This window comes from Dinoponera quadriceps, unplaced genomic scaffold, assembly GCF_001313825.1.
Source record: "Dinoponera quadriceps isolate SergipeBrazil2010 unplaced genomic scaffold, ASM131382v1 scaffold453, whole genome shotgun sequence".
NCBI lineage: Eukaryota > Metazoa > Arthropoda > Insecta > Hymenoptera > Formicidae > Dinoponera > Dinoponera quadriceps.
The window spans coordinates 1264792-1280772 of record NW_014554678.1 but is presented as its reverse complement, the minus strand read 5'-3'; the positions used below and the strand labels follow the sequence as shown (position 1 = coordinate 1280772).

The 15981-nt window shown below is 43.2% G+C and overlaps 1 protein-coding gene across 3 annotated transcripts in view; it reads left to right on the top strand.

The window, feature by feature from the left end:
- The first annotated feature begins 3075 nt into the window (after positions 1–3075).
- LOC106740772 (otoferlin-like) overlaps positions 3076–15981 on the top strand; it is a 42538-nt gene continuing 29632 nt past the window's right edge. For all 3 annotated transcript variants that reach the window (XM_014612146.1, XM_014612145.1, XM_014612144.1), the window contains exons 1-2: positions 3076–3589; positions 12422–12480. In XM_014612146.1, coding sequence (XP_014467632.1) covers positions 3511–3589; positions 12422–12480 — 138 coding nt within the window. In that variant the 5' untranslated portion in view covers positions 3076–3510. The remainder of the gene's footprint in view (positions 3590–12421; positions 12481–15981) is intronic.

Genomic DNA, 15981 nt, shown 5'->3' with positions numbered 1-15981 from the left:
AAGGAAATCGAGGGGACGCCGGCGTCGCGTGCGCGTTACGTACAAGCGCGGCCGTAATTGGGTACGCGTGATAAATGTAACAGGTTATTCCGAGAAGAATTATGGAGTTGCAATTAGGAGCTCGTGACGACGCAGGGCCGGTTGTTACATGTAAGGTTCGTTTAGCTCTGGAAAAACGAGCGGAGGAAAGCGCGAGTTCTAATTGGTCGACTCCCTGGGTACGTTTGTCAGCTTAGAAAGATGTCTCGGGTGTCTTTGCGACGTTTCTTAGACTTAGATCGTGTTAGCCGAAGGTAAAGTCCGGGAATGTTCAATGCTGCGGAAATTGAAGAGCGCAATATCGAGAGTCGATTTGTGAGAGATTCTCCACAGCCTCGGAATATTTCAGAAGGACCTCAAATTCCAGGCCTATGAAAATTTGAAGCACCTGAGGGCCACCACGGAAAGTTATGACCCGGAGGATTACGAATGCGAGATAAACTACAATAACGCGCTTCGTCTGTAACGAGATTGAAGCGGGATGAATTATGCGCGTAAAACGGGACGTCGGGAGTAGTCGGGCGGAATAAAAATGGTAATAGCGCGACTCGATTATCTGAATCAGAGTTACGCGCAGCTGCACTTTACACCTTTAACATTCGGGGCAAGTTGAATAATTCCAATATTTCGCGATCACGGTCGCGTGAGCTGGAAATCCTGTTACCGTCTTTAACAACCTTGGACAACCAGAACAATTTTCGTTTGCCATTCTATTCAGTTTTGCATACGTAATCGGTGATTTCCGAATTTTCACCGTCACGGTGAATTATCGGACGCTACAGTTTGCTCTGGTAATTGCTGAAAAAAATACTCAGATAGCATTTGAATCGCGTGGCACACGCGAACGGTGCTGTTCCGAGCGTGACTGAAATTTCGCCGGACGAAAGATACGCCGGAAGAGAGGGCGACTACGGGTGAAGGTAAAGGAGGAAAAGAGAGGAAGTAAGGCGTCTGTGATTATAGGAGCGCGAACAGGAATAATTCCATTGATACCGATTCATCAATCTTGACAGATATACCTGTGCGACACTCTCCGGGTAAGCACGATATCCGCGTCGGTTCGTCGTCTCCCTTGCCTCTTCGTAATCTGTCTTATATTAACTTATCCAATATCTATCCGTTCACGGGCTGTCCCCACCCTTCACTACAGACTCGATCGTGTCGACCGGACTGACCTCTCACATTTGTCACTCTGTTGTGGACTCGGAACGGACGGAACACAGATCTTCAATAATAAAGTGAAGCTTGAGATTCTGTTCCACCGGATGTAAGTAATCGTAACGTATTATCTCACGTACTGTTGCGAGGCTCGAGCAAGCGGTGCCGCCGTAATTAAATCAACAATCAACAGAGGAAGAAAGAGAGAGAGGGAGAGAGGATATCGTATGGAGAGCTTAACGATCCTGGACCCTTCTTCATTGTTTTATCAGGCACTCCTCTGCCCTTTCTCCTTTTACACGTTAATCCTCTATTCTTCGCGCGTCGCGTCATAAACTCGCGTGCTCATTCCCGTGTGATGTTTATATTTCTGATGAAAATGTCATGTACAGTCAGCATGAAGGGCTTTTAGAGCGCCCTTCTCGCCGCTTGCGTGAAAAGGAACGTTGCGCATTCCCGATTTTGGAAATCAGATCCCCACCGACTGGTTTGCATCTATTAAAGTCACAGTTCCGAATTCATGCGGTATTTCAATGATATAGAATGCGGGGTTGAAATTTGTATATTCAGACGTACTTTATATTACGACGAATATCTTGTTTCAAAGAACACGTCCGTACATCCATATACCCCGTAGTTGCTTCTTCCTACAAATTATCCAATATCTCATTTCGCATTTTAGATGCTAAAACGGGAACGTATCTCAAATACAATTCAGAAACACTCAAAAGACACTATTGATTTCTGACGTTTTTAATGTCGCGTTTCTCCTTCAAATTCATATAAGTGTCTTTGAAATCGCCGTATTATTCGAATTCCCCGTTTCCCTACGTAATAATAATCCTCCCCTTATCTCCGTTAGCTCTTTGTTCTCAACCAAGCGCGTCTCGAACTTACTTGTTCATCGTTTTAATCTTCCCGATCTCCCTAAGCGTGTCGCGCTAAGTCTGGAAATTCAGAAGGACAGGTGCTTCGCGTATCTCTCGCTCAATTAATTATTCTGGCTCGAAAGATCGAGAAATTTGGATTAAAAGGTCTTTTTAACATCTAAAGTCTTTGGAGAAAATACATTCCCAAAGTGTTTCGGCAAAATTCAACGGTTTCATGAAGTTACGTGAGGAAGAAGCGAGTAGTACAGAATAGCAATCGTGTGATTTTCTCTTAGGAGCGGAAAACCAGAAATTTCACGTCAACTCGATTTCAGCGATCATGTTAATTTCGAAAAATGAGAACGTGGAACTTTGTATGTGAAACTTTTCACTTTTTACGTGTTCGCTCCTGGGAAAGAGTTATACGATCGCTACCCAGGTCAAAATCAGAGCGCACGATCTATCACGCTCGGTATTAGCGGTCTCATGTTTCAAACAGAAAAAGAAGAAGAATTCTAACACAGACGATATTTTATTCATAATATATGATTCACGACCAGAATACATGTTTAAAGTTCGTTCATGAGAGAAGGCCTGAAGGCCGGTACGTTTCCGATGATTCAATCCGCCGTGGTACGTTGAAGAGCGTTTATCGTTGCCCCGCTGCAATTTCGAACAATGTCGCTGAACCGAAAAACAAGGCGCGGACGGAGCGGTCGGCCGGGGACGAAATTTATGGGAAGGCGAAGAAAGAGAAAAACCGACGGGGTTTCGTGGGGATGAGTACACGAGTGAAAACGAGACGGCTCGACCCCGCGACACGAGCACGAGGACCCGTACAACGTCATCTATTAATGACTCTCGCGCGTACGCGTAATGTGACGGTTCCAGCGGGTGATAGCGAACGCTGGTCGCCGCGGCAGAGGCGCGTGCGTCGACTCCCTCGGTGCGCTGGGGGTTGTTCGAGGCGCGAACTCTCGGTGGTAGTCGATGGATAGCCTCTCTGGAAAGCAGGATCGCGCTCACCCATGCGACGCCGACACGGTCGCGCTTCTCCGCCAAGAACTGACTGAAACTCAAGACGTCCTCTCGCAGTCACACGATTCAGGGCTTGTTCCGCTTCCACCTTGACCTCGTCAATTCCTCCAGGCGTCGACCCGGTTCGATAACGCGCCCAGGACGACCACCAAGAGAGGCGATACCGCGGACCGCGTTATCGGCGTATTCACTCCCCGTCCCGCCAGTTGACTCGCTTGATCGCAGGACTCGCGACTGTCGGCGAATATGAATGGCGCGAAAACGGCACCGATGAATGGTGTTGTTGCGACCGGTACCGTCGACTGCACGAGAACTCGCGTCATCGTCGAGGACTAGACAAGGATCCGATCCCGTTCATCCGGATTCCCGATCACCGGAGCCGCGGCGCGACTGAAGAACACCGAGGATGTCGCTCGTGGTTATCCTCAAGAACTTCCAGGGCTTTAAGGGTAAGGGCGAGAAGGTCGCGAGGATCGAATTTCGAGGTAAGGTCAAAGCTCACGTTTATTAATTCCTAGATATATACGGGAGAAATGAAATTTTTCGTTAGCGAGCTACGCGCTTGGAACAGTTTCGCGTGTATATGTGTAAACTCAATATTTGATTTGAGGTTGCGAAACAAACGAATCAAATAAATAGAAAACAAAACGTAAGGCGGAATAACACGAATAGAGAGAGAGAGAGAGAGAGAGAGAGAGAGAGAGAAAATGGATAGAATAAAATAGAATAAAATAGAAACGGCCGTTTGGAAAATTCGGTAGATCGTGTCTTTTATATGGAGAAGCTCCGAACTGGCGGAATTCCTTTTCGTGAAAATAAAATGGAGAAACCATCGACAACCCAGATATAGGACAGAGATATGTCGGGCTCTTATCCAACTGGCGTAATAATTTCACTCTTTGACGTATTAATGCGTCACGCATACATTTGTCGGCTGTCGCTTTCAGCATCGTCGTTTTTACTACTGTCGCTTTTGTTCGCCAAATATACTCTCGATATCGCCCGTTCATCGTTGCGAATTCCGTTAATGCCCGCTCGCCACGTGCTCAGATACACTGTTTTGCGCGTACACGTCCTTTGTCCACGGCCATAGAACATTATACCCGACGATTAATCGCGAATTATTCAGCGCACGGCAGACTCGTGAGCGAACGATGCTCCGGGTTAATTTGTCCAATTTTCGGGTTAACTGATTGTAGATGCGCGTGACGTTGCAGATCGATGAGTGTCCGATATCGGGAGACTGGCGATTGAGATTCTTCATTAATTGGCTGACGGAGCCAATCAACAATTAATCGTGAGAGAGCAGTACGTAAAATCCGGCGAATCAATCGTAGCGCAAAAGCTTCCAAATACGCTACGCGTTACCGTGTGCATCGATTTGCGATTATTGTTTGCGCAGGCATATATTGTGCGCTTCATTTCCGTATCGGTGGCATTTGGGAAATAAAGCTCTCTCTCTCTCTCTCTCTCTCTCTGGTTGGGAATAAAGTCCATTCGTAGGGAATCTATTTACAGGGAAGAGGCAAAACTCCTGAGGGGAAAATAAATGAGGTTGTTTGTTTGGTTTTATTAAAAATTGCGGAAAATAATACTGTCCGATGCGTTCGATTCATTACACAGTGTTTGCGTCATATTTATTTATCGTTTCAATTACAATCAATGTATGTTGAGACGCTTTTAATTATTAAATGACACATATATAATTGATATTCGAAACATCCACTGTGATGTTAATGTGCTACGTTAATGTGAGAGTCGGGGGAAGGGTAAAAGAAAGAGAAAGAGAGAAAAAAAGAAAAGCATCTTTGAGACCCCCCAAATTCTTCACGTCCTTCTCAAGAACTGCCTCTAGGTGTTTCGATTTGTTTCTCAATATTATCTCGGTACCGTCTCGCAGTGTTGTATTGTCGCGTTGGTGTGCGTGCGTGCGTGCGTGCGTGTGTGTGACACCAAAGAGAATTCAGATGAGACCAGTGAAACGCATGCCGCGGGGTCTAAGTGCTATAGAGAGCAACGTTTCATTTAATAATATCTGCCCCAGTTCGGGCATGAAGGTTCATGCCGAACCTGCCTGAGAAAGAAGCTGTAAACGACAGTTTGCACGCTGAGCGTACCTGTCGGCATGAAAAGTGGGAGCGAATGAGACAAAGTGAGAAAGAGATAGATAGAGAAAGAGAGGGAGAGAGAAACAGAAGAACCAACGGACACTCCGTGCGTATTTAAAGACTCTTACGGTGCTTGCATAAGGAAAGATGGAATTGTGGGTGTTGCATTTTGCAACAAAGTTACCGCTCGCCTCTTGTAATTCGCTTAATACATGGCGTATTCTTCGCAAAATGATAATGTCGGTTTACGTGCATTCTTAATGGTCATTAGAATTACGAACGTACAGAATGGTAATCGCGTGGACACCAGCGCAGGACGCAAATCGCGAGTATTGTATGCGACCCTAATGCGCGGTGAATTAGCGTGGTGAACGCGAAAGCCGGGGAACGCTGAAATTTTCAACCGGAATGAACATCTCCGCTTAGTCTCCGTGCGATGTTTGTCCTCTCTTCTTTCCGAAATTAATACGTTGATTACCGCGGGGGTCACCAATGACCAGCCGATGATCTTTACGATAGAGCCAAATGAGAGTGTCACCGAGGTGACCCCCTTCACCTCGCACGTTGGAATACACCAGGATTGGGAAGTAACGCATTATTTGTAACACTATTATTACCAACTTGGTAATGACGTTATTTTTTTTCTTCATTAGTAATGGTCACGGTAACGCGATTGAACTTTTTGAGTGACTGTGGCGAACTTAACCGTTATTCTGTACATGTCGGATACACGGATGGTATGATAATATATTTTACTTACGGTAGCAGTAATTAAAACAGTAATTGAAACGTAAAAGATCATAAATTAATTATTAAAGTACTTTGAAGAGCGTTAACATTATCGGCCGTTTACAATCGATGCAGAAATTGAATGATTTTATAAATGCAACTTCATAAAAATATGTAACATATTGCGCATCGCAGATACATATGCACACCTACGAGACTCACGTCAGAATAATTATCAATTGTATATTAATTATGAATTATTAGTATTAAAATTAATATTGTGATATGAGGTAAATTTGATATTTTATCAAATGGTTAAAAATTATTATTATTGTCAGCACTTTTAATTATCCACAGATCTATTTGATATCATAACAATTTATTCAAATTTTAATAGTAAATTTTAATAGTGCAAATTTTAATAGTATCTTCTCCTGTCAATGTTTTGCTTTTAATATATTTGAGGAGGATCTTAACGTACAGCGAACTTTTTCAATCATGCCAATTCCCACAAGACTAAACGTCTTTAATAGCACTTCGTCAATGTTAATGTACGCGACTCGTATTCGGATTTTCTCGATTCGAAATTTTCGAATTATTCGAATTTGAATATAGTTCGCGCATCTCTACAACAATATTTTCTTCCTCATTGGTATAAATTAGATAACGGTAACAAAATCATAACGAAAGTTTAAAATTGCAATTTTCGATAACGATAACGACTGTAATTGTTACTTTGCACGTATGGAATATGCATAGGTAAGATGAGCGACGGTGGTCGTAAAGAAGGGTCCTCAAAACTTGACGAAAGAAGTAGCAGGAAATTCGTAACGACTCGTTACTTCTTGAGTAACGAACACCGTAACGAGTTATTTTTCAAAATGATTAATGATAGCGGTAATACTTGTATAAAGTAACTCCGCCAACTCTGGACGACAACATAATCTCCTTCAACTTTTATACGCAATACTCTGTCGTAATAAACATCGTATACCTGCGGCAATAAAATTTCCATCGTGACATGATCAGTAAGTCACAGGAGACTCGCGGTCAACGCGTTAACGATCAATGCTCGTTTATAAATGCATTCTGTGCACAGGAGCCTTTGATAAGACTTTCCGTTATATTAATATAACGTACTGTGCGAAACCGACACTTTAGTTCGCACTTTCGTTAGCGCAATATCGTACGTTACATCGCGCATCAAAATGAATATAATGTGCGATGAATATTGAACTTATTCAAATGGATTCGTGAGCGGATTCGATAATGCCCGGTTCCTCTTTGACGCCGGTTGCGGGGCATAACAGATGGCAAGCGAAAGAAACGACGATTCAAGTTCATTTCACATACCATTGCAGACGCGTCGCGCATCTCGCATTACCCTTTCGTTTCGTCATTCCCGTCTCGTAATCCGGGGAATAAACGCCGGCTCGTTTGTCATTTTACTGACATTTCGTATGTAACGGCGCCGTTTATGCGTATATATACGTGGGTCGCACGTGTACACGAAGAAGTAATTAATCCGCGACCGATCATTTCACGGCGTAATGAACACCGCAAAATTGTTGTGCGTTTTCGCCCCCTTACATATCTGCCACTAATTAGTAATAATTACTCGTCCCGCCGAGTATACGCGCGAGATATACGCGCCGGCCGCCGAGGCCGTTATAAATAGAAAATTTGCATTTCCCATCGTGTCGTTAGTGACAATAGCGCGCGGATGATGGCACAACTTTCCGCACGCGCATTGTGCGGCCGTAACTACAACACGAGATCATTAGGGGACAATTCGGTGGGTGGATGTGGACGTACACATACACACGCGCGCACACCAGCCGTTTGCGCGAAGCCTCCCGTAAGGGCCTTAGCAGAATGGCTGACCTATAATTTTAAAATTATGTTTTACGCCCTAAATTTTTGCTTAAATGATCATTTTTTTACTTTTCTTTTTTTCCTTAATTTATAACGGTTATATTAGTAAAAATGTAAGTGTAAACACTTGATACACAAGCTGGCGCTAGTTGTTTGGCGTTTACTAGCGGTTGCGGTCGCCAGGAAATCAAATGTTAAAATATCTTATCTTTTAGCGATACTGGCGCCAGAATCATTTACTGCGTAGTTATAATAAAGAGTCCTGAGATTGTATCACAGAACCTTATACTGTATAAACACTTGTGAGCTCGTCAGTTTAATGGCAATGGTTTCTAACGTCGATCGATTGGCACCACTAATCATTGCTTGTGTAAACAGGGTGCTTACTTAAGGCGGAGACTTAAAGATATAACACGTTGCCATGAACCGATAAGACAGCCATTTTGCTGGGGCCTCAAATTTGCACGGTGATCGTCATACAATCAAATTTGACTTCGAGAGAAAGAGAGAGAGAGAATACTCGATGACCGTTAGCATGGAAAAAATCAGCTATATTCACTGTCAAGCAAAAATTTCAAAAGAAAAACTTCGATAATGAATCGATATCCGTGCTCGTTCGTTATGCAAACAGAATGAAATATTACATTCCCGCGGCTGAATAGCTCTTTTTCTTTTTTCTTTCCTATTTTCTGCGGAAGTTATTCTGCTATACGTCTGCGTAATATCGCAGCACATGCGAGTTTTTGCCGCTCGCCCTCACCCAAGGAAGTACGTCTCTCAATGTAACTTGCTTGAATCGCCGATACAAACCCGCTGGCGTATTTCTTGTCGCCGTTTTTGCATAAAATCATGCATAACCCCCGTGCGACCAAGTTAATGACGACAATGAATTTATAATAATCGCGATAAGAAAATCGCGTTCTTTAATCACGCCAGATTGTATATAGGATATCGCGGAACCCGCCGACTTTAATCATACCGAGAGGTTTTTTCTTAACGATTGTGTGGCAATTTTTCTCTTGCGAAAATCTCCGGGGAGGTCGTCACGTACTACGCCGACTTTTCAATTTCCTACATAATGCAAAGTAAAGCCCTAAATTGAAATTCTGTTAAAGTGAAATCCACTTGAAATTGATCGGAGGAAATATATTTTTTTATTTTATATATATGCTGTATCTTGTTACATTTTATTTCACATTATTTTTGATCCTCCGAAGTTTAGTTCGCAAAAAGCAACGCTTTCTTCAACGTAACTGCCGAAACCTCGACGCTTTGGCTGATGACAAATTGCCTCTAATTCCCTCGGACCTTGCTTTAACTTCTCTGTAAAATTCAAGTTCCGGCGCACTCTATGCTCGATAGCGTTGTTGATCTATGATCGACATTAGCGTCACATCAAAATTATTCCGTTGTTTAACATCGCGTTTCGAACAGCTCTTTGCACAATTTTATTCCAGCACCGAGATGAATCGAGGACGATTCGGTAAACGACTAAATGTTTTCGATGACGGATCGTGAAACAATCGCGACACAGTTACATTCGATGACATTGCCGATACGGCGGCATATTAATTATATTATTACTTTGCGTTAATTATTAGCACACATTCACGGCTGCTGATGTAAATATTATACTCACTGTATTACGCGAGCGCCCGCGAATGCGTCCAAATAATTAACATTAATATCGAATATAGATGTTTTTCCTTGATAATAACCAATGCCAACCAATGCAACATTTTACCAACGTTGCTCGATATCCCGCCGGGCCTTTGTCGCTCGATTTATTTCTCACGCAGGCGATTTTCATCCTCCAGGAAATCTTTTTCGCCGAATGCATTGAAACATTTTAACGCGACTCGCGCGTACATGTCACTGTATTAGCTAATTTCCTATGCGTCTCGCATACTCGACGCTATTCGTCGCACCTGTTTCTTGCGCCTGTTCCGGAGAACCTGTGACGTCCGTTCTGGAAAAATGTCAACAATAGGAAAAAAGTTGCGCAGGTTGGGTGGAAGAGGAAGGAAGGACGTTGCGCAAGAGAGACACTGTGTCACTGACAGGTTTCATCGCGCGTCAACAGCAACGAGATAGCGTTCGCATCCACGTGGCCGGCTGACCATAGAGCGCCTTATCTACTTGCGCGCGGAACTTTCTATCGTTGCGGCTGCTTTCCTGCCGCCGGCCGACCGATAACAATTTCGTTATCTCGCGGTTAAGCTGCGGTTTTATGTGCACACGAAAACACGCACACATATATACACACAGCCTCGAGCGAGACGTGTCGCTCCAAGGTGCTTGCCGACTTCTCGTGTGCGATAAACGCGCCGCGCCAGAAGTCGCGCGGATTTTCGCGACGGATAAATAACCGAGTTAAAGAGCAGCGCGCTTGTGGTGCTCTTCCGGCGCCGGCTTTTACCGCTGCTCGCCCGTTCTCTCGCGAGAAGGAAAGCGTGATATGCGCTTATCTGCTCGGGAGAGATTTGAGAGAAGTGTGTCAGGAAGTCGCTCACTGTAAACAGGATTATTTTTACCGCGTCCGTCCGAGCGTTCGTCAATTATCTTGTGGTTGAACTTTAGCTCGCGCAGTCGAGCGCGCCGCCCGCAGGTGCTCGGTCTTTTGCGTACGCTGCAAGCAGGTAAATCGCGGATCATCTCGCGAGTTTCCACGATACGAGGATTACTGAAAGATGTCCGCCCACAACGGGCGCACTGAAACCGAGAGCGTTTTTTTACGTCGGTCCTTTATTTCTCCCATTTTAATCGTAATTCCAAGCCGGATACGGCGAAGGCGTGACAACCGATTCACAGCGGATTTGTTTTTCCGAATTGTTACGAAACGCTGGTAAAGCGAGTTATTTTTATCCGGTTAATTCCTGTGTCTGTCGCGCAATTTAATTGCATTGCTACCTCCGCGAGAACGAGCGAGCGAGAGAGAGAGAGAGAGAGAGAGAGAGACAGCTGTCTAATGCATGAACAATTAATTGGGAGATTCAAAAAACAAAATTTCCTAACTTGTCAAATGAAAAACCAGAAAATGTATTTTATTTATAGTGGAGAATATTAATTGATAATCAATGAGAGTGAACGATACAAAATCGATTTCGACTCACTACTAGACCCCGTTCTAAAATTATTCAAAGAAAGTTTTCCAGTTAATAAAACCTTGATAAAAGATACTTACCCGTATTATAAACTCTTTTTTATCGATAAAAGTTCCTTAAATATGGCTTCTCAGCCAATCAAATAGTTTCTAACTTTCTCACACTTTTTATTTTTAAAGGTAATTTTATTAATAAAAGAGAGTTCAGAATACGGGCCATTGTCAGTATATTATATGCATAGACACGTAGATATAAGACAAAGAAAATATCGTTGTTTTGATTTAGATTCAAGAAAGGAAGAGCAGATACGCAATTTAATTAGGAAGGACACTAAGATCTAGAGATAGAAATAAATGAGTTAATAAATAATTTGTTGAAAAACTTCAAGCTTAATTTTGTTGATTTTCCGTTGATTTTTGCTACTTTTGAACTATCCCAACTCTAGCTGGTCTACAAAATTTAGTATGCTATTTATTTAGCGTAAAATAAAGGTACTTGGTGCACTAATCACCTCGGCGGAATCCCTGCGTAATCCTGCACGACGTTCTACAGCCCGACTCAATATATTCGCTTTCTACGCCCAGTGAAATTCTAATAGTCACGCTTGTGACGCAAACCAGCGAAATATGATTTTAATTTGCTCCGGAGTGCCGTCATTATCCGGTGAACTTGCAATGAGTTCGCAAATCAAATGAAAATTGTTGCGCGTCGCAGAAACGAGACTCGTAAGCCCCGCATTTTTCCTCCACGAGTTTGAGAAGCGAAACAGCTTGTCGTATCAAGTTCGCAAATACAAACAACTTACGAACGCCTTGATGTTGCTGTCGACACATTTTATTCAAGTAAACACGAAAGAATACCCTCGGCTTTTATGCAGCGGATATTATTTTGATCCGTTCCTCGCGATGGAAAAGAAACTATATTTTTATTAGATCCACACGATCGAAGACAGATTCCGCCTCTTAATTTGAACCGGTCGGCCAACGTGTTATGAATAGAAGGTAACGGAGTGGATTCGCGGGCTTTTCAGAATTTCTCTCCCGACGTTGCAGCTTTTCAGACAATTAACAATCGCTGGAAACTTCAGTCCAACTAATAACACGCCACTCGAATTTATTATCTCACTAACAAGGGATTTCGTGACGCTCGGAAGTGGATTCAGTTATTCTCAAATCTGATTTTCTTCCTTTCAGTTGCGATGTTTTCCGATTTTAATCAACCTCGAGGAAAATTACCTATGCGCTAAAATGAACTTTCTGCGATTCCATTTCCACAGTTTCTCTCGCGATAAATATGTACATAAACGAAGTTCATGCTTAACTTGATTTATGCGAACTTCCCCAGTCTCCCTTTATTGCTGTCGCGCTTTCAAACGATAGGTGGTGCGCGACTTGAAAACGCGTATGCCAAAGTCTACGTTACTTTACGCGCAAATATTGACGTAATAAATCTTTGACTGGATTGTGTGTGTGAAGTGTGATATTTTTCCCGTCTGTTGCAGAGGTCTCACATTATTCGGCGAATCTCGAGGACAATGGGGACGTTATCGAGGTGGAGCAGGTAAAAGTTTTTTTCCTCCCTCGACGTATAAAACGCTTACGTAGAAAGTATGAAATTATTAAAGCAGTTCGTTGGATCTCTCGCGCTCCAGCCATTCTGCAAAAAGCAGCTCGAGAGTGTACTTTCGTTAAAATTACGCGCGATCGAATACATTCTCCTTACCATTAGACCATCTCCCTCTCTCTGTCCCCCTTTATCTCTCTCGCTCGCGCTCGCTTCATCTCTCTCACTCATTCACACACCCGATGTGTCGCAAGATAATTGCCTGTAGACTGGAGTGTGTTGTTGAATGGAGTATTGAATTATCGGAGTGTCGATGTCCCCTTATGAGCGTAATTGTGAACGGTTGGAGTGCGTGTCTGGAAAATAACGATTCTATCGCGACGTCTCTTGCAAACAATTTCAGGCGTATGCTTACGCGAAAGCATAACGAAAAAATTGCAATTGTCCCGATAGTGTTACCATTTTATCGACGAAACAAATAACGGCGAATCGAATGGCGCGTGACGTTATGCGACGCGAGACAATGAGGGGACGAAGGAGAGCGAGAAAGAGCGAACGATAATGAATATGTTTGGCAAATACTTAACAAGGTCGAATTGATAAAACTTACATCGATCCGACGGTGAGCGCTGCCCGCGGCGTTAATCGGTAGTTCCAGAAAGCTTACGAGCTCGAACATATGACCGCGGTAAAGTTTCGCGCGCGCGCGCGTACTTCTTTGCGATTTAGAAGAGCTTCCTCGTGAGACCCGCTCGCGATCGTCCCGTAAACTCGCTGTTTACGATTCAAACGCATCCCTCGAGTCGGAATTTAGTCCTACTCTAAGTCTGATTTACTTCTACCTTAAGTCTCCAAAGGTTTTCAAATAGTACTCCTTGATCATTGATATTGATGGTATTTTCGTACATTTTTCTTTTATTTTCATATTTCGTCCAAAATGGTAATGGTTGTGTTGCCCCATCCACTCTGTATATGTGCAAATTATGTAAGCAGAATCTGTCATACGAATGCATAATTAATTAATCAGTGCTAATTAATCTCCACTAATCGATACTGATCATCGCGTTTAATCTCCCGCGGCGCGAATTACGCAGCGGTCGTACCTCGACACTGCACCTCCTCGAAATAAAATGGAGGCCGGGTGTTTGAACCGGTCTCGTGGGAATTAACTGCGCGCGCTCACCGTAATCAACGATCTCGCATTTCCCATTACTCGCTCAGAATCGAGCCAGATGCGCGTTTCGGCTTTCGCAGGTAACGGGTGCTCGACGTAACTCGCGGCGCATCGTTTCATTCAGCTATTATGTCATGGCCGAGAGGCGAAGGAAGGTGTGTGATGGTGGGATCGATCCGCGGACTCGCAGTGTTGCAACCGGGAAACGCGCGCGTCACGCATTAGTTTTCGCGATCTTGAATTCCGCGCTACCGATCGTAAAACTCGCGCGACGATTTATATTCGTCCGCCGCGATGACGCCCGTACGATTACCTTTTTTTTCCTTGTGTAAAACATTGTTCGCATGCGGGAATAACGCGGCAGATTTGCATTCGCGTCCAATAACAACTCGGCTGCGACTCGCGGTAACTCGCCATTTGCGCCGCCGTTTGTCGGCGCAAACTTAATTGTCGGTTTTGCGAAGATAGAAAGAGAAAAATAGGAGGATACGCATCGCTGTTTTATCGTAACAATAACTCGACAACACGCTGATTCACAATGGCGTAACAGCTCTTTGTCAATATCCTCTTGCGGAATGGAAACCCTGATACCCGTTGTCGAGAGAGGAACGGACAGAGAGAAAAAGAGAGGGATTCGTAACGCGTGAATATAAATTGTTACATGTAGCAGGTAGAGCTCCCGGCAAATGTAATCCGTCATACGAATGGTGTCCGCGCTAATTCGCGCGTCGTATCCAATTCGTCCGTGTCGCGGATCTTCATCCATGCTAAATCCACCCGAATTACTTGACATTCGTTTCGAACAATCCGACCCATTTGATTCGACGTTGCAACAAACAAATACGTCGGAAGAACTCGAATCGGATTAAGGGGGTGTTTCCAATTGAGACGCGTCGATTAATAGAGTCGGTGGAGGTAAGTGTACGCACTTTAGAATTCCACGTTCTATTACAAACAAATGGAATGGTTTGTATTTGAAGCGATAATGTATTTATTTAGTTGAACTCTTGATTAAATTCGATTAAAAATCAAAAGAAGCATAAAGTATTACAATTCTTAGTAATTTAACAGAAAGGAATTTAATTCAAAGTGCACGCTCTTGCTTCGCACGCGAGGTAAATGTGGGCATGGATGTTGGGCGAGTGAATTCACAATTTTAATTGCAACCGCATACAAAAACACCTCTCACATGAATTGAGCATTGCATATGTTACTATTTTTTTTTTTTTGCATTTTTACACTTGACCCACTCTTCTAAAGGTTGTTCCTCGAATTTTTCGTGACAAAGTGGATAAAAATACACATCTTCAGTCTTTTTTTCTTTATTCTCTTAAACTAATGTCAGAGGGCCCTAGATTATGAAGGACTGATTCTCTCAAAAAACTTTTTCCTATTTCCGTCTTCTTTGTCTTTTTTCCAGCTTACCCTCGCGTACACTTATCCGCGAACACTCTTTCCCGTCTACATCTTTCTCGGGAAAAAATTCAAAGTTCTAAACTATAAAATAACCTGGTACTCTCTTTCTTGTAAAACATTGACAAACGATGTAACTTTTATACAAATATATATTATCCTCTTTCGTCGAGCAATTAAAGTGCGGCAAGATTACGAAGTGTAACGAAACTTTTAAAGAAAATTGCTTGTTTTCACACTTTTGTATTTTTTTTTATTGTAAGCGCGCGCTGCCTTCCGGCATAACTTTTTTCACCTCGAGATGGCGATTAAACATTTCATAGATAACAACATCCCCCACATCTCCCACACAGTTATAGGCAACGCATACACTTACCCGCTGCGTATAGTTACCCCGATTAATTCTAGGCGATTTTTAAGAACTCTTTTGAGGAAAACTTTAAGACGTAAAATATGGAAAAGTTTTAGTTATTCGAATAAATGTGCGAACGGACAAATTGAGTTTAGTTACGACATTCTCGGCTGTGCGAAATTCTAACAGGAACTGGAATATTTCCAAAGGACAATTGAGACATTTATCAACGTACAGATGGCATAAATTATTTCTTCGCGGGGACGTATCGGATTCTCGACAAAATACTTATACCGGTTCAGGTGCATTTCAAGAATACTTCAAGGTAAGCTCACAGCACGCGTCTCAGCGCAATCTTTCTTCGTATGAGATATAATCGAAACGTGTATTTGAAATTGTCATCTTTTACGTTATATAAAATAAATGGTGTAAACGTTGACCTACTTGTCGCCTTGTGATTGCGTAGGAAGCTGTTTAATAAGCCCGATTCAGTGACGTCGACGCAACCAATCCATTACTATACCTCCGTACGTGGCTGAAACTTCCCTGACAGGAGCTG